The sequence below is a fragment of the Rhamphochromis sp. 'chilingali' genome (genome assembly GCF_963969265.1).
Source record: "Rhamphochromis sp. 'chilingali' genome assembly, chromosome: 10".
NCBI lineage: Eukaryota > Metazoa > Chordata > Actinopteri > Cichliformes > Cichlidae > Rhamphochromis > Rhamphochromis sp. 'chilingali'.
In genome coordinates, this window is record NC_137937.1 from 20119857 (window position 1) to 20138873 (window position 19017).

Below are 19017 nucleotides of genomic sequence, written 5' to 3' on the forward strand. Positions count from 1 at the left end.
GTAGAAAACAGCATAAGAGAAACAAATGTAGAAATCCAGAGCACAAAGACCGAGTGTACTAGTTGATCAAGGCTGCCGAGTATGTGTTGTTAAATTTTACACCACAGATCAGATATTTGATATTTATTTCACAACAAACCTGCACATAAGTTTTTCCAGCTTGTATTTACAAAGGATTGATCTTTTAAATCTCCCTTATCTTTATCTGCAATTCATTAACTAAAGGCTATCGATATTTTAACTCTACATACAAGTTATACCACACTGCCATCCTAGGCAACCATTTCAGCAGAAAGTGAACATTACTGGAGCGACAAGTCTATCTGGCTTTGTGTACAGATACTGCAATACGCTGTCAAGATACCGCCCAAAAAAAACTAAACAAAAAACAAAACCACACTACACATGAACTCCATCTTCCTCTAAACTGATTTCTCGGTTCTTGGAAGGCAGACTTGAGCTGTGCTGGTCAACCCACATTCATCAAGCTCAGGCACAACACCGTTTTTGTTCAGCGGGGAGTGGTTCTGCCTGTAGGCAAACAGAGTGCTAGGCTGAGACTTGAACTGGGTGGGCTTGTGAGGAATGTAGATTTGGGTCCTAGGCAAGGGATGAGAGGCTGCAGCGAGTGTCAAACTGTGTGAGGAAACCAAGGAGCGGAGGGGTATGATGGGTGTAGCCTTTGCCCTCTGAGATGGTGCTTTGGTCTTGTGGTTCTTCGTCATTACCACCCACTACTTAAGTGTTAACCAATCAGCAAAGAGGTTCAACCGACAGCAGCAGCATGACCTGAGCCTCTGCAGATGTGAAATCTTAAGCCGTGCGTTACAGATTATATTCTGACCTTTTGCCATCTTGTCTGATCCATGCACAGCTTTAAAAAGAAACAGCTGCCCTAAAGCTACAGCCTCAAGGATAAATAATCATTTTTCAATATGGCGCCAAGACTAAGAGAATCATTTCTTCTTAGAGATGCAATATCACAAGTAACAGGTTTAATTCAGTCCGTTTAACTGTAAAATGTTTCAGTTACAGATTTTAAAATAAACAGGAAGTTGTATTGTACAATACAGAAAAGTGGAGCACAGATCAAACAGTTACTTTTACAATAATAATCACACAACTAGCATTTGTGACAACCTGCGCTGTTTGAAGTTCTGCAGAGGTCATTAGAGTGCATGTAGCACGCAGAGCTCTACTGCACTTTCAGGTTTTATGGTATGTAAACCTGCAATGCACTGAGTCTCAAAGTTAAAAAGAAAGTCAGTCTGAAGAAGGCACCAGTTATTTTCGGGCCTTTTTCTTTTTTGCTTTTTCTGAATCATCGTGAGCCTTCCTCTTGGCAGCAAGCTTGTTAGCCTGTAAAAAGAGAAGGAGCCCAGTTAATGGAAGATACTCAACACCAGTTACGCAACCATTTTTAAGCTCAGTGAACTCAGCGGGGGTCAACGCTGGGCTGCGCCGTTCTCTCTGCAGCGGCTACATAATACTGGTAAACACTGTGGCCTGAGATAAAATGCTCAGTATCAACACTAAAATATTCAAAGTTAAAGCTTTTAGGTTGAACAAATATTCTTAGCGAAGCGGCAATGTACGCACCTCACGGACTTTTCTTTTCTTTCCAAACATGATTTTGTCATAGAGGTACTTTTCCTTTTTCTTCATCATCATAATGGCCAGACGCTTCTCCTCTGCTTTCTCCTCCTGCTCCAAGCGTGCCTTATTTTCTACCTTCAGCTTTCCAGGTGTCACTTTGACATGTAGAGACTAAAAGGGAACGAGACGAGTCAATAAAGATTCCAAAAGATCTAAAAAATAAAATCACAATGACAAAGAAATCAGGATCTGACATATCACCTTGCCCTGGGATCTTTGTTCTTCCATTTTCTTAAGGTTTTTCTCTTCTGCTACTTCCTCTTCATCATCCTCTTCATCACCATTGTCATCCTCTTCTTGTTCTTCTTCCTCTTCCTGTTCTCCCTCCTCCTCCTCCTCTTCTTCCTCATCCTCCTCTTGTTCATTGCCTATAAAAGGAAGAAAAAGGAATTATTTAAAATTAGTGCTGCTGACATTTCAATCCTGTGTGCCTATATTAAATATTCATCTTTTATTTTCATTACTGTGTGATGCCAAAGTGGCTTTTTAGGACTCTGATCAGATAAACTATAACCTCCACAAGCTGTCTCGCTTACAGTTCTTTTAGTAAATCACAACATTTCGATCCAGCCACCAAGAAAAATTTAATCATCCAATTAAGAAATGCTGGCAGTAATTATTCACATAAGCAGACCATCAGAACAGTTCTGTGTTAAAGTCTCCAAAACAACCCAAAAAAGGAAGCAAATTATTAAACTTTTTAAATCAATCACAAATATCAATTACATTCATTCAGATTAAGAGAGGCCGTGAATGTCTATTTAACTCTCCACATGACATTTTAAAAATTCTTTTATCTGTTTTCAGGTTGTTACATGGCCTCGCTCCAAACCACCTCTCTGAGTTGCTGCACTTGCACTCCCCTTTCCTAGTCGCTCAGATCAGCTGACCAACTCCTTGTATATGCCGAGGACACAGTGCAGGCTCACAGGGGACAGGACTTGGTGTAGTGGCTCCCAAATAGTGGAATTTGCTGCCATTTCACATTAAACAGGCTTCTTTAAAAAAAGGTTTTATTCAAGTGTGTTTTTCTTCCTATGTCCAACCCTTTGCTAAGTGGTTGTTCTTTATAAATAAAGTTGGCTTAACTACTTGATTATGTACAATACTCATAATTTTATGATGTAACAAAATAATGACACGAGACCATGGTTAGAGGTTATGGTTATCTTATAATTTTCCCTCCTATGCATCTGTTGTTCATTCAGATCTGAAAGTATTTTTTGTTTGTTGTTTTTAAAACTAGGACTCTGATCAGAGGGGAAAAGTCAGCGAATTGTGGGCGTGACCTGCATACACACTGAGATATAACTGAACCACACCTGGTTTTTCTCCTCGCTGTAAGGCCATCATCTTCAGTTTCTCTGGAGGCACATAGTCACCTTCCTTCTCCTCCACAAACGGAGACAGGTGAGGGGGTAGAGTCACCCCAAGGAAATAATCCTCCACAGGCAAGAGAATTTTGGCATTGACACAGTCGTATAGCCACTGGGGTTGGATGTAGTATCTAAAACAAGCAAAGGTTTCGAAAATCATCTGTTATGATGGCAAATAAGTGCATATTTTCATGCGTCTACTATGTAATAATGAGAATACAATCTTGCTCTTTGGTGAGGATTTTTTCTGCTGCAGGACCAAGGGGTGGGGGGGATGGGAAATATTCCAGTGAAAGGAGTCATTGTAAAAGTGGGTAATGTACATGAATGACACACTTCCTGTCTCTAGGATTACGAATTCTATGACAAAATCAAATACCTCTATAAGGAAAAAACAAAACAAAAAACCTTCTCATACATGATGAAAAGCACAGCATTTCTCTACCTGTTGATATACTGTTTGCCAACACTGGGCCTGTCAATAATTTGATGGGTGATGGTCTCATCTGTCACATCGTATGTGCTACCAATGCACACAGACTTGTCCCAGGATACCTGACCTCCAAAACACCTGAAAGGCAACAGAAATACACAAAAGTGAAAAAGTCAGCTTCAGGCTTCCGTGGACGTTTCTTTGCTTCACTGTAGCATCTCTCGCTCACCTGATGACGAATGCCAGAGACTCTCTGGGAACTTCTCTGTTGAGGTAAAACTTGAGTCCCTCAAAAAGCTTCTTCTGAGCTTCTTGCTGTTTCAGTTCCTTTTCCCTAGCCTCCATCTTCTCCATGTCCTCCTGTAGCGAAGAAATAAAGGGAAAACATTAATTATTCTTCAGGGAATTTCTATTTACAATTAAATCAGAAAAGTTTAAAGTCATTGCTTTAAAAACAAGCCAGCAACTAAAAGATGATTTTTATTTATTTATTTTTAAACAACTTCCAACTTGTTGATGTATTATGGTGTCTGATCCATGACAGAGGAATTGTGCAGCCAGATTTATTGGGATTACAACCTTAAAAGAATTCCAAAAGGCAAATGTAAAAAAGCTATGTAAAAAGTACAACTCACAACTCGACAATTAATACATTTACTTATCTCTGAATTTAAGTTGCTCAGATTTAACTAAAGAATCACAGTCAGGTTCAACAAACTGTCTGAACCGGTGTTAAATTGGTCAGCAATGGTGATTAGTAGACTCTTTGTTATCTCAGCTGGAGCTGATGCACTTATACATAAAACAGTGGTTGGTGGCATCTGATGACCAATCCCAGACCTGTCTGGAGACTGAAATTTAACATATGAAAAGCAATTTAAAACCAATAAAAACATGTGACATTTAATTAAATAATCAAGGGTAAAAGCAGAAACTTGTGTTGTGACAATTTATATCACACTGACTATGCATGCTTTGAAGTCTAATAGAAACGACTACTCAGATGTTGGATAACCAGCTTTAAAGTACCTTATAAATAAAGTTGGCTTGGCTACTCTATCATATGTATAATACTCAAAGAATACAAAATGTAACCGAATATTAGTGCAGGCTTCATCACATAATTTCCTTAGGGATTGAAGTATTCTGATTTTCTTGCATCTTTTCCACCAGCTTAGCTTGTAGTGTTTGTTGCTTGCAGTATTACCAAGCTACTGCTATGCCTCTGCTGACTGGCTATCTTAAGACAGCAAAAACATTAACATCTCCATAACCAGCTCCTTCAGAGCCTAGACATGGCTTTGCTTGCCTCAAGATGTGGCACACAGCACCACTGCCTATTCATATGGGTGGCAGCACTAATTGCATGGATATGGAGTGGATGACCTGGCTTGCCATGTGCCAGTAACAAATGGAGTTCAATGGTCCACAACTAACAGACAAAGTCCTAGTGGTGAGATGCACTGTGTTATCCTAAAATCACCAAACAGATGCCACTGATAAGCAGTAAGCTACGACAGCTTGCCCTTGGGTCTACGTAGACTCATGGATGGCAGAAGCTGATTTTAAAGGAATGCAGTTTGTTGCATCCCCGTGGACCCCCCAGCTCTGAAATGCAACCATGGAAGTTTGCAGCCAGTTTGCTCACTAATTCCAGGTTAGGAGAATTGAATTGGCTTTTTCACCCACAATAGACCTTGAGCATACTACACCTATATCTTGAAGGGTAGATGCATTGTGACCTTACTCCTGACAACCCAGGAATAAAGTCTATGGGACCCTGAAACACCTTCAAATATTAACCTAGCCAGCGGGCAAGCCCCAGTGTGATGCTCCACTCTGGAAGCAAAGGAACTAGAGCATCTTGTAGACGGAGCTGGTCTTTGTGAACAACAGTGCAACCTGTACTTCATCAATAGGAAGTACAGGTTCCTTTATTCTGGTCAGCCTGAACACTAACCACATAACAGCAATACCATCTGTTCCAAGTTAAATTCGTGTTATTGGCTTGAAAGGGGTGTCCTCAAGGATTACCACAGCCTCACTGACTCCGACTAGAGAGTAATACCATCACTGCTCGTGCACCAACTTTCTAACTATAGACTACAGCTACAGTATCATAAATGAACCAACAAACATCTTTGAAATTTCATGCAGCCAGCAGAAAACCACTCAAGGGATTACAGTTCCTTCCTCTGAGATTATATGTCTGTGATTGAGACTCATTGGGGAAAAACCAGAGGGTTTAGATTGTCTCTAAAAAAAAAACAAAAAAAAAAACACCAAGCTCCAAAGGAACAGGGGGTGTAACTTTCCAGGAAAAGTGACAGGTTAGTAGGCCGCTTTAATAATGTGCAGATTTTATCTGTTACGTTCTCAGAACACACAGGAACGCCCGGATAAGATTCCAAAGCTCAGGTAAAATTAATACACCAGGAAGTTACACCTCATGTCTAAGTAATAATTAAGTCCTGAAGTTCCCTGCTTTGTAGTAAAGCTAATGTCTCAGAAGCACTAACATTTTTCAACCTAACTGCACGAGAAATAGACAAACAAAAAAGTTAAATAAAAATATGTGCTCATCAGGCATGTAAAAAGTTTGAAAAGAAGCCAGATATCTATAAGATCAGCCACAGTTTCCACAGTTGATCTGTTAATGCCTTAACCCCTTAAGACCGGTCGGAGCGGGCACGCTCCGTTTTGCGCAGCCATTTTTAAATTCCTGTAGAACTGGAATCACATAAGCTAGCACAATCATTTTTTTGCATATGAAACCGGAGGAGTTGTACTTGCATCTTATGCATTCAGCTTGTCCTATGACACGGTTTCCTTCCACATATAGCTTTGAAAATAAATTGAATAAAAAGCATTTGCAGCGACAACAACATAATATTCCAGAAACACGTTTTGCTGATCCGATCAGCTGTTCATAACACTTCCTACGTTGGAATAGACGTCAGCATGTCCGCCATTACCTGCCCGGAAGTGACGTCATTTTCACGGAAAATGTAGGGTTTTTTTTTTTTTACCTTCAGGGCCTTATTTTTAAAAGTCATGTTTGACTTTTCCGTATCGTTTCTGGGATGCTTCAAACAAAAATTACACTGCTGGAAATAGTTTATTTTGATGCACATGCTGTTTTTTGGGGGGTAAATTTGCATTATATTTATTTTCGTTTTTCCAGCAGTATATAAAAATTGGTGTATCTAAAAAACAAAAAACACAACTATGAAGACACTCAAAATAAATTTCCTGTGGTTCAAAACTATTTTGTGCAACTTTTGTGTATTTAGTTTTGAGGGATAAACTTCTTAAATTTCTCTAACTAGAAATATATGTTAAAAAACAACCCAAAATGATTTTCATTTTGTAGTTTATTGCACGTTTTTGCAATTTATGTAGTTACTATGCACTTAATGCATATATATTATATAAATTTGGGCTATAACGGTTGTATTGACATATAGCAACTTGAAACAATCCCAAAAATGGCTCTACAGCATGTAAAAATATCAAGATAAGCTCTGGCAAACTTGGCTCTATGGTAGGTCTTAAAGGGTTAATAAAGCACTTTAGTCTGAAAGCTGTAATGTTGAAAGATCATTCAGGTGAGTTGACTTGAAAACTTTATAAAAATACAATCTGTTATTCTAATTTTTTATTCATAAAATTCTCCCGATTAAGTGCCCATGCTTGAGCAAAAAAGTTTTTCCCCCTCTGTAATTGAAAAATTGTTACACAACTGATTGTTTCAGTGGATGAAAATACTGTTTTATTAAACTGAGAACGTATTACTAAGACTTAAACTTTTTAATAAAAATTAAGAAACCCAACAAACAAAAAAAGAAGCAAAAAAGCAGAACTGTCTTTTTTGGCAAAAAACCCAAAAACACGCACACACAAAACAGAATATTTAAATAAATAAATTAAAGCAGAGTTTGAACTACCTACTACTCCTACCTATAATTATAAAAAAGCAGAATGAATTGACAAAAACAATTGTTAACTTCAAATCAGTCAGTGACAACAAGCTTCCCAGGATGAGAAACATATCGTCAGTAGCAACCAAACAAAGCTGTAAATCCCTTGTATCACAGCTTCAAAAGATCAAATGATGTAACCATTAATGTTTAACCTTAGAGACCAATTAGAGCAAAAAGAAAGAATGAAAGTATTTTCTAAGATAAGACTTTAATGATCGGACGGGGGGGGGGGGGGGGGGGATTTGTGTGTTATTACAGCTCATTTACAGATAATAGAAGAATACAAGAATATAAAGCCAAGAAATACTAAATTAATAAGATGATACACTACAGTGGGGCAAAAAAGTATTTAGTCAGCCACCGATTGTGCAAGTTCCCCCACCTAAAATGATGACAGAGGTCAGTAATTTGCACCACAGGTACACTTCAACTGTGAGAGACAGAATGTGAAAAGAAAATCCATGAATCCACATGGTAGGATTTGTAAAGAATTTATTCGTAAATCAGGGTGGAAAATAAGTATTTGGTCAATAACAAAAATACAACTCAATACTTTGTAACATAACCTTTGTTGGCAATAACAGAGGTCAAACGTTTACTATAGGTCTTTACCAGGTTTGCACACACAGTAGCTGGTATTTTGGCCCATTCCTCCATGCAGATCTTCTCGAGAGCAGTGATGTTTTGGGGCTGTCGCCGAGCAACACGGACTTTCAACTCCCGCCACAGATTTTCTATGGGGTTGAGGTCTGGAGACTGGCTAGGCCACTCCCGGACTTTCAAATGCTTCTTACGGAGCCACTCCTTTGTTGCCCGGGCGGTGTGTTTTGGATCATTGTCATGTTGGAAGACCCAGCCTCGTTTCATCTTCAAAGTTCTCACTGATGGAAGGAGGTTTTGGCTCAAAATCTCACGATACATGGCCCCATTCATTCTGTCCTTAACACGGATCAGTCGTCCTGTCCCCTTGGCAGAAAAACAGCCCCATAGCATGATGTTTCCACCCCCATGCTTCACAGTAGGTATGGTGTTCTTGGGATGCAACTCAGTATTCTTCTTCCTCCAAACACGACGAGTTGAGTTTATACCAAAAAGTTCTACTTTGGTTTCATCTGACCACATGACATTCTCCCAATCCTCTGCTGTATCATCCATGTGCTCTCTGGCAAACTTCAGACGGGCCTGGACATGCACTGGCTTCAGCAGCGGAACACGTCTGGCACTGCGGGGTTTGATTCCCTGCCGTTGTAGTGTGTTACTGATGGTGACCTTTGTTACTTTGGTCCCAGCTCTCTGCAGGTCATTCACCAGGTCCCCCCGTGTGGTTCTGGGATCTTTGCTCACCGTTCTCATGATCATTTTGACCCCACGGGATGAGATCTTGCGTGGAGCCCCAGATCGAGGGAGATTATCAGTGGTCTTGTATGTCTTCCATTTTCTGATGATTGCTCCCACCGTTGATTTTTTTCACACCAAGCTGCTTGCCTATTGTAGATTCACTCTTCCCAGTCTGGTGCAGGTCTACAATACTTTTCCTGGTGTCCTTCGAAAGCTCTTTGGTCTTGGCCATGGCGGAGTTTGGAGTCTGACTGTTTGAGGCTGTGGACAGGTGTCTTTTATACAGATGATGAGTTCAAACAGGTGCCATTCATACGAGTGGGGGACAGAAAAGCTTCTTACAGAAGACGTTACAGGTCTGTGAGAGCCAGAGATTTTCCTTGTTTGAGGTGACCAAATACTTATTTTCCACCCTGATTTACTTATAAATTCTTTACAAATCCTACCATGTGAATTCATGGATTTTTTTTTCACATTCTGTCTCTCACAGTTGAAGTGTGCCTCTGGTACAAATTACTGACCTCTGTCATCATTTTAAGTGGGGGAACTTGCACAATCGGTGGCTGACTAAATACTTTTTTGCCCCACTGTATATACAACAGTAGCTGAGGTTCTATGTACACTTATACACAGTATGTGTTATGGATAGAGGGTTGTGGAAATATGCAAGTAATAAATTTAACTATTCTACTACTACTATCCCTGTGTAAGTAACATATCTATAAGTACCTGTAAACATAGGCATGTACATGCTCAATTACATTGGTGGGAACTACTGCGTTAGCGCAGTTAGCTTGTTAACGTGTTAACGCCGTCCAGCCCCACGGTAAGTCGTTAACGGAGATTTGCCGCGTTATGGCGTTAATGTCATTTCAACGAGATTAACGCTGACAGCACTAGTGGGGACACAACGAATATGACTGCACATTTATGCCGACATCATCCTAGTGCAAAGACAAGTGGAAGCAGACAAAACCAACGAGCACGCATGCTACAAACTTTACCCGAGCAATTTACCATGACACCACAGTATCGCACACACGTCCATAGATTTATAAGAGGCATTATGCATGAAGTGGTGATCTGTGTGTTTTGATTATATTTCTCAATAACAAATAGTTATGCCTTGCCTGAGTAAATCGTAAGATACATGTGATGTGTCGTGTTTTGCAAGTTAGCTTTCTTACCCCTTCACTGGGAAACTGGTCCAGTTGAGCCTCCTCCTCATCTGCAGAAGAAACCACGCGTGCCAGACTGGCACTCAGAGCTGACAGTTTCTACAAAATCAAAAACAAGGTAAGCACAAGTGTTAGCATTTACACCTCAATGTGTGCGTACTTAATAGATTTAGTTAGTTTAGTCAACAGTTTAATTTAAGCATGAGGCTTTTAAAAACATGAGTTTACACAATTTCTCTATTAGCATACTGAATGCTTTTAGGTAGACTACATGTTGAGCTCTAATTAAAGTGTCTGAAATGATATAGGGCAAGACCTCATGTTAAGTGTACTGTATGTGTAAGTTAAATTAATACACTTACAAGTTGCTTTATTACAGACACCATAACAGTTTATTTATGCAAATACCTAATCTGCCAATCACATGGCAGCAACCTTTCTTTCTGGCCAGGCTGGTGATGTCAAGGCAACAGAAACTTGAATAACCACTTATTACAACCATGGCAGAAGAGCATCACATCAATTTCGTGTAAACAACATGAAAGCATGGCTCCATGCTTCTTTGTATCAATAGCTCAGTGGCGAAATAATAATGTGGGCCCCTTAACTGGTCATCATTTAAACCCCACAACCTACCCGAGTATTGCTGCTGACCATGCTCATCCCTTTATGACCAGTGTAACAATCTTCTGATGTTTGCTTCCACCAGGATAACACACCATGAAACAAAGCTCAGATCATCTAAAACTGTTTTCAACCTGAGCATGACCATGAGTTCAATGCACTTAAATAGCTTATAGAAGTCAGCAGATCTCAATCCAATAGAGCTCCGCTGGGATGTGGTGGATAGGGAGATTTGCACCAGGGCTGAGCAGCAGACAAATGCACTAAAATCTCTGAGGAATGTTTCCCCCAACTTGTTGAATCTATGGCATAAAAAATTCAGGCAACTCTGAAGCAAAAAGGAGGTCCAACCCAGGCGTAACGCAGTGTTTCTCAAACTTTTCACATCGAGTACCACCTCATAAAATATATGGCTCTTGAAGTACCACCCCTATGACCGACATTAAAGTACAATAGTATAGGCCTACTGAACACCATATACAGTTTACACGAAACAATTTTATTTCTTATATGAATGTTATTTATTTTAACTGTCAGAAACAGAATGTGACAAGTGATAATAATAACAACAACAACAACAACAACTATACTGCATTAAAACATCCACAGCAGGTAGGATATCCAATCTTTAAGTGATGCTGCATGAACCCTGCTTCTGGGTACTCTGCGTTTATTAAGGCTGTTGGGTTTTTAACATGTTTTACTGCTTTGTATTTTATTCTATTTCATTTGAACAAGCCCCTAAAAAAAGTCAGTGATCACTGTCCGCCTGTCTCGGTTTTTATTACCACTAGTCATTTTAAAGCCCAGTTTTTATAACCTTATGATGTAACTACACCCCAGCCCATGCAGCAATATATTAATGACTAACCTCGCATTGTGGATGGATTATCGCAGTTGTTCTCCTGACTGAAGTTTGGTCCGTTTACAGCAGGGGTCCCCAATCCCAGTCAACGAGGACCGGTGTCCCTGAAGGACATGCGTCCTTGATCCAACACAGCTGATTTAAATGGATAAATTACCTTCTCAACATGTCTTGAAGTTCTCCAGAAGCCTGGTAAAGAACTAATCATGTGATTCAGGTGTGTTGACCCAGGGTGAGATCTAAAACCTGCAGGGACACCGGCCCTCACGGACTGGGATTGGGGACCCCTGGTTTACAACATCCTGCCGTGCGGTTACATTTGTCCCTAACCATCAGGAACCCTCACGTTAGCTTGTAGCGAGTGGGAAAATGTTAGCATTCATCCTCCAGCTTCACTGTGTTTATATTATGCTAACCATAGCTGTGTAGCTGGCCACCACATAGTATATCATTATATACCAGCTAGGTAGGACTGGGCAATATGGCCCCAAATTCATCTCGATATTTTTTAGCTGGATGGCGATATACGATATATATCTCAATAATTTTTTTTTAAAGTCATAAAGTAAGAAAAGAGAGTTCTTAGTCAAAGCTGTGTCCCAGATGTCACACAGGCACTTTTGGTAACATACAGCATATATGTACATTTAAAAAAATTACTCAAAAATAAATAAATACATTATTAAATAATAATGCTTGATAAATAAAAGAAAACAATGTTGTTGTTGTGCACAACAAAAAGCTCACAATTGTGCAGTCAAAATGTAAACTAAAAGATGCTGAGCATAATAACAAAGAGACACATTTCGCAGCTGCTCTGTTCCGAAGTTCTACTGCGTGACTGACAGCCTGGAGTTTGAAATCCGCTTCGTGCCATTTATGGTCCTTATACACACAATACGGTAATAGACTATGTGCACGTTAACATATGCTACTTCTGGTGCGGAAACTCCTGTTGGGAGCTTGATTTCCGGTGTCCTATTCGCGCCTTGTTTACGGTCCAAAACAAGTTAAGCAAATGAATGAATCAAGCGGCGATTTACATTTCTATAGATGTCTTGAGCATTTACCCAATATATCTGTAAATGATGTTCATCGACTTGTCGATATTTTTTACCCCCGCGCCTCAGAGCAAAGCGATTCAAATGTTATATTTCTCAGCTGTCCCTCGTTTATCGCGGGTGTTATGTTCTAAAAATAACCAGCGATAGGTGAAAAAAAGTAGCCAATTTTATTTTTTGACAGTGCAAAACCTTTCATGGACATCGTGGACATACAGCACTGCACTTCAGAGTCACACTGCTAGGGATCGATGCAGCGATTCTGTACTGTACAGGAGAGACGTCACGGAGGAGATCGTCTGCAGCGATCAGGACGCAGGACACAATGTGACGTAAAAAAAAAATAAGCATGCAAACTTGCACTAAAAAAAAAAAAAAAAAATCTGTGAAACAGCGAGGTGAAAGGTGAACCGCGTTATAGCGACTACACTTGACTAGCTGATATCGACATAACGGGGGAAACATCTGGTTTGACTATTCTTCACCTGTAGTTTGAATTCTGAACATTTGCCTGTTTAAATCATAAGACCAGTCACTGTACAGAGATGTGTTTCTGAATGTGGACGATGTGTCTTCTGCTGCAGTAATGCAGTTCTGCTTGTGTTGAGTGATGTAAACAACTGATCATCTAAACTCTTTAAACGTCAAAATTGATCATTAGATTTTTTTTTAATGACACAACAGTGGTGAGTGTTCCCACCTTCTGCTCTTTGTAACTTAACGCGATCTTTCAGTTTTCGAGTTTTGGACATGATTTTGGAGTATATCTTCGCAGTAGCGATTGACCGCAAAGTAAAGCTACCGGAAATTTACAACCCTACATCCGGTCTCAAAACAGGAAGTTAGCATTTTCTCGTGCACAGGGTCTATACTACGTTGAAGCACAGTACGCATTACTCCGCGAGGCTCCAGACTACGGTAGCCGTAATGCTCCGACAATCCATCAAGCGGTGCAGCTCCGTAGCTTAGCAAAGTCATATTAAAACATTTTTTGACAGATTGCTGAGCGCTGTGTACCACATAAAATTGGTTTGTGGTCATCAAGCACAGAATTCATACACAAGGCGTGCTGTCAACTTTTGAGAAAATGAAAGGATTTTAGGCGTTAGCATGATTAGCTCGTTAGCACGGTTAGCTCGCTAACACGTTGACGCCGTCCAGCCCCATGTGCGGGGCGATGCACGGTAACTCGTTAACGGAGATTTGCCGTGTCCATCTTGTTGTTGCCTGCAGGTGAAGCGATGGGGGAGGGGGAGTTGTGTTCAGTGAAGGAGAGAAGCGAGGCCGAGTAACGTTGCGTAGAGACAAAAGTGGACGCAAGAGAGGCAAACCTGCGGCTCCACAAGTATAATTATAACGTAACATAGACTATATCGATATAAAGGATATTGTCACATCTTATCTCGTATAAAAATATATCGATATTTAAAAACAAACAAAAAAAAAACCTCAATATAGCGCCCAGTCCTACAGCTAGCCCAACTTCAGCAACCCTACAAAGCCACTGCTGTTTAGTTTTGTCTTCGTTTATGTCAGAAGTGATAGCAGAGTTGTACGTTTTAATTCAATCCCTCAATCAGAACATGGTATCATGGCGTGTTGGGAGTGACTAGTTATCTCCAATCATGCCTTGGGAACATGTGTTGCCGTTTAAGCGAGGAAACTTGTGTTATTTACATCTGTTATTGTTGCGTGACTCTTAACTGTTCCTGTTAATGCTACAGTGTAAATGCATTGGCTGACTGAGCGGGTGAGTGCATGTAGGGGGTTATTGAACCTCTGAAGCACTGTGTAGTACAGCTAACTATTCAATAAAGAGCTCCCCCTGAGCTCCCAATGACAACCCCACTGGATATAACCTAGTAAGGAATATGGATCATATTCAGCAGAGCACAAGTCTAAACTTTATAAATGCACATTAGCACATATCCCAGTTTTATGTCTCAGTAAAGCTGAGGGAAAATAAAGACGACTCCTGCTTGAATAACAGAATGCATTGTCTTTACAGATTGCTGAAGCCAGGAAAACAACGTACCCTGTGCTTTAAAAGCTTGTTTTAGAGGTCACCTGGGACATGTTTTTTCCCCAAAAAGCATCAACAACGCTTTTGCTATCCTTCCTGGAGAAGTTGTGTGACCGAGTTCTCTCTGCCACTGAAGTGGTGATATAGTTTTAACAAAACTCCAACGCTGCTTTATGCTGGATGGTTTAAGTGAATTTATTCTGTCACTCTGGATAACCAACAAGCCTCCTTTCAATGTAATGAGCACCACAAACAAAAGACATCAGAGGTCTTTTACACTGTTTAAAACAAAGTGACTCACCTCTAAGTAACTTTCTGAATTCATGGCATAGTCATCCTCACTCTCTTCCTTAGGCTCTGACTCTCCATTACTGTCCAGCTGCAAAATGAGAGGCAATATTAACTGAGGGCAGGTCTGGTTACATATGATCAATTTATCATAAATCCTTTTTTATATTACAGTCCACGATACCTTTGGTGGGTAGACCAAGTTGAGGGAACTGTAGAGCCTGAAACTGACAAAGCCCAGCAGAGTGGTGTACAACTCTGTGAATGTTGCCATTACTCTGTAATCAACATCAACGGGGTGCTGAAAGAGAAACAAATATTAGTTTGACCATATTTCAGTGATATATTTATAAGTGTGAGTTCAATCAGAGTCACTTCCAACATAATTTTTAGTATATTCTAATTTTAAAACAGACAGGCTGCTCACAAGTTAAAGCCATCAGCAAAGTCAGTTTTCTTGTTCATAAGTGCCACACATTTTCTGATTCTTAATGAGCAGGCAAGACATTAAGGACAATTTTTTATTTACAATGTTGGCCTGGCAACCTACATTATAACCCAACAGTAATAAAGTGACTATTTATTATTAGCACTGTCCCTGTTGACTGCAATTTGCCAAACTGCACTTACATCATGGGAGAACTGATATGGCACCACCCATGTAATGAGCTGTCCCATCACCTCAGCCTGATAATATATTCCCTTGATGGAGAGGAAAACCTATCAAAACAGAAACGTTTAGCACATTACAGAACACAGGTCAACCAACTCTCACAGAGTCAGATCAATAACAGGCTGGTGAACTTGCACCTTTCGGAGAGAACGTGATGCGATCACATAGTTCATCCACTCCACAGTGAGGCGTCTGCACAGCTGGATTGTCTGCACATGACATTTTCCTGTTCGAGCAAAAGTGGAGAAGAGGAAGCACATGCAGAGGGCATCGTCGATATCACGGAGGGCATCAATGAAGGTTGGATACCTGCCAAACAAAGAAGCACAAGCAATATTTATGAGGTTTTGTTTTGACAAAAACATCTTACCTTTGAAATAAAAATAAAAAACAAAGATAACTTGCATGTTAAAAGCTGTAAAAAAAAAAAAAAAAAAAAAAATAGATACTGACAGACTCCTAAAGACTCTGTTCTACTGTTACCCTACAATTTCAATTTAATTCATATAGTGGCAGAGAAAAAAAAGAAAAAGAGATCAACTATGCCCTCTTATGTTCAGTGTGAAGAATAACCACCCCACCTTTCTTTGATGATGTGATCCAATTTATAGGTCGGCTTGTTCTCTCTCAGTCTTTCCACTGCAGACCACTCTGTTTTTCCATAAGCCTTCTTAAGCTTACGCACAAATATCTACAAGACAAAAATAAATGTTGAAAATAACACAGGTACCAAAAAGATTGTCAACCAAATTGAAATCAAACGATAAACCAAAGACATGATGAGGAAAAACTGATTCAAGCAAAGTGATTTAAATATCCTTTTTATAGAGGTAAAGAACACTAAGGTACTGGTTTCTTATGTAATATACCTTGTACTCTCTGAACTTTCCAACAATTGGCTCATGGAGCAGAAAGCGGATGTCTTTGAGCAGGTAGAAGGTCCTTGGGGCTGTAGATCCCTTGTTCACCTTCTTCTTGTGTTTTGGCTCATGAGGGTATATGCCTTTGAGAATGCAAAGTCGCCTGAAAATCAGAGAAGAGAAATTATTTGTCTGCAACAAGGCACCTTTCTGAGAAAGGCTGGAAATCGAGATTTGGAACAAACTTGGAGAAAAGTAAGTTGCTATGATGGTATTTAAAAAAAAAAAAAAAAAAAAAATGTATTTTTTATATATATATATATATATATATATATATATATATATATATATATATATATATATATATAAAAAATCTTATTAGGGGGAAAAAAAATAATAGTTGATTGGTCCATTTTTGAAAATTTAAATATTGTTACATTTGAATTGCTGGTTTTACAAAAAACAAAACACCCAAAAAAAGCATGGAGAGTAACACTTTCAGAACCATGGATTTATTTTGAAATTACCAACCACTGCTAAATATTCTGATCACATTCACTGAAGATGTAAGACACCTCAGAATTACTTGTTAAATTAATTTATGCACATTATATGTCAGATGTGATTTATGGATATAGTGTTGATCATAGAGAATATAACTAGGTGCAGATTCATTACTAACTACTAACATAACTTTGTCTCACTAACTTTGGCGTCAATACATTCTTTCTTGTTGATGGTAATGTTTTTACTGATGTGCTAATTAAATTTTGCTTCACTTTCGAGGCTGCATTAATACTCTTTGCATTTCACTAACTAGGAGCAGACGCAGTGAAAGAGGATGAGTTTTAATGCTGGGGTCAACCATCCAAAGCAACAGTGCACAAGAGAAGTGAAGAAGAGAGTTCAGGGAGGGTGGAAAAGATGGAAATGAGAGTCAGGGGTGATTTGTGGCAGAAGGATAGCAGCAAGAATGACAGCTAAGTATTGCAAGATGGTAGTGAGACGTGCTGTGAAGTATAATTTGGATGGGAGGCCAAGCTGGTAGAGCTGTAGATGCTGAGACTCTCAAATTTACAGTAGGAATGTAAGAATTGAGTACATCAAAAGGACAGCTAAGATTGAGAAGAGACAAAGTTAGAAATAGAAACAAGGCCGGGATGGTTTGGACGTGTAGAGGAGGAACAGTGGATAATTACTGGACAAAGGATGTTGATGAAGGAGCTGCCTGGCAGGTGGAAAAGAGGAAGACCACAGAGAAGATTCATGGATGTAGTGAAGGACATGCAGAGCGTTGATGTGAAAGGAGGATGCTAGTGACTGGACTACTGTTGTGACCTCAAAAGCCAGGAGCCGAGAAGAAATGCACTTTTGTTTGACCCTGCACAATTGTCTACCTTGTTCAATACAAACGCATGAGTTTCACAGCACCCCCCCCCCCCCCCAAAAAAAAATAAAATAAAATAAAATAAACTCACTCACTGAGTTTTAAAGACTTTGCGTCATAAATGGGCCCTCGCACCTTTTCTCACCCAGAAAGCGTTAGCGTTACTATACAATAACGAGAAACTAATACAGTGCCGGCGGGGTATGACTAAATCGTGATTTAAAACAAACACACACACACACACGTGTACAATTGCTAACTGCAACGTTACCTGAAATCTGGGAGGCTGAGCTGCAACTTCTTTCGAGCTCTGTTTCTTGTGATGTAGTTGGTGGCAGAGCCCCTCTCAAACTGAAAAACATAGGAAGATGCTCATATTCAACTTGTGTTAACAAGGCACATAAGCTCATCCGCGTCCAGAAGAATCTACTGTTTGAGAAAAACAAACTTCAGCTAGCTGTTAGCTAACGGGATAGTCAGATTTTTGGTAATAAGACGCCCGACATTACGCGAACACCCACACCAACCTTTTTCTTTTGAAGACCTCCCATTTAGAGACAGTTTCTAACCCTCCACGGAGTTTTATCCAAATGTAGTTGTGTACAAATTACACAATTCGCAAGGGTACACAACAACGACCGACACAACACGCAGGAGATGCACGTGTGGCTTGACATGCGCGAAAGAGAGGCCCAAGCAGTAGGACCCAGGGGTGGGCCGTTTATTTGCCTGTTTACAAAGGAAAGCCGAAGCAGTGTTTGCACGTGAAACATTCGTACATATAAAACTTATACTCATCTTTGGGATTTTGTTGTCCACAACAAACAGCATATAGCCAACATGATGAAAAGCACCTTCTTTATTAAATCCGCAGTCATCTAAAAAATAAAATGTCGTGCCAGGAGTAAAGGTTTACATACACTCATCAATGGTGTGCTTTTAATGATTTCTTTGAACTGTTCTTTTTCCTGAGTGGAATGGTTGTACAGCACACATCGTTAATGACTTTAAAAACCAAGAGCTGGGTACAGAAGTTTGATTTTCTTTTGTATTTTCTCTAATCCAAACAGTAGATTATACAAAATTGTACATACTGGTTTAAATAAATACATACAGCCCCACTTATAATTAGTTCAATGTCACTTAGCAAGTTACACCTCAGCCTCACACTTGATAGAGTTCAGTTATCTTGGTTTGTTTCCCAGCACAGACCTGACTTATAAGGGTCAGTATTGGACTTTTCCATTACTCTGAGAATTGGTCAATAGAATA

General features: G+C 39.7%; 1 protein-coding gene across 2 annotated transcripts; it reads right to left on the reverse strand.

Moving 5' to 3' along the window:
* Positions 1–108: 108 nt before the first annotated feature.
* Positions 109–18431, reverse strand: pes (pescadillo). 2 transcript variants are annotated; one of them, XM_080893071.1, is made up of 15 exons: positions 18273–18431; positions 18017–18096; positions 16368–16521; positions 16080–16189; positions 15636–15807; positions 15456–15545; positions 15010–15126; positions 14839–14916; positions 9974–10063; positions 3695–3825; positions 3478–3603; positions 2979–3163; positions 1858–2024; positions 1600–1767; positions 109–1359 (listed from the first exon to the last, which is right to left on the reverse strand). In XM_080893071.1, the coding sequence occupies exons 1-15, from the start codon at positions 18294–18296 to the stop codon at positions 1285–1287; spliced, it is 1767 nt and encodes a 588-aa protein (XP_080749197.1). In that variant the 5' UTR covers positions 18297–18431; the 3' UTR covers positions 109–1284. The 2 variants fall into 2 exon arrangements, with proteins under 2 accessions (XP_080749197.1, XP_080749198.1); XM_080893072.1 differs by lacking the exon at positions 9974–10063.
* Positions 18432–19017: the final 586 nt, after the last annotated feature.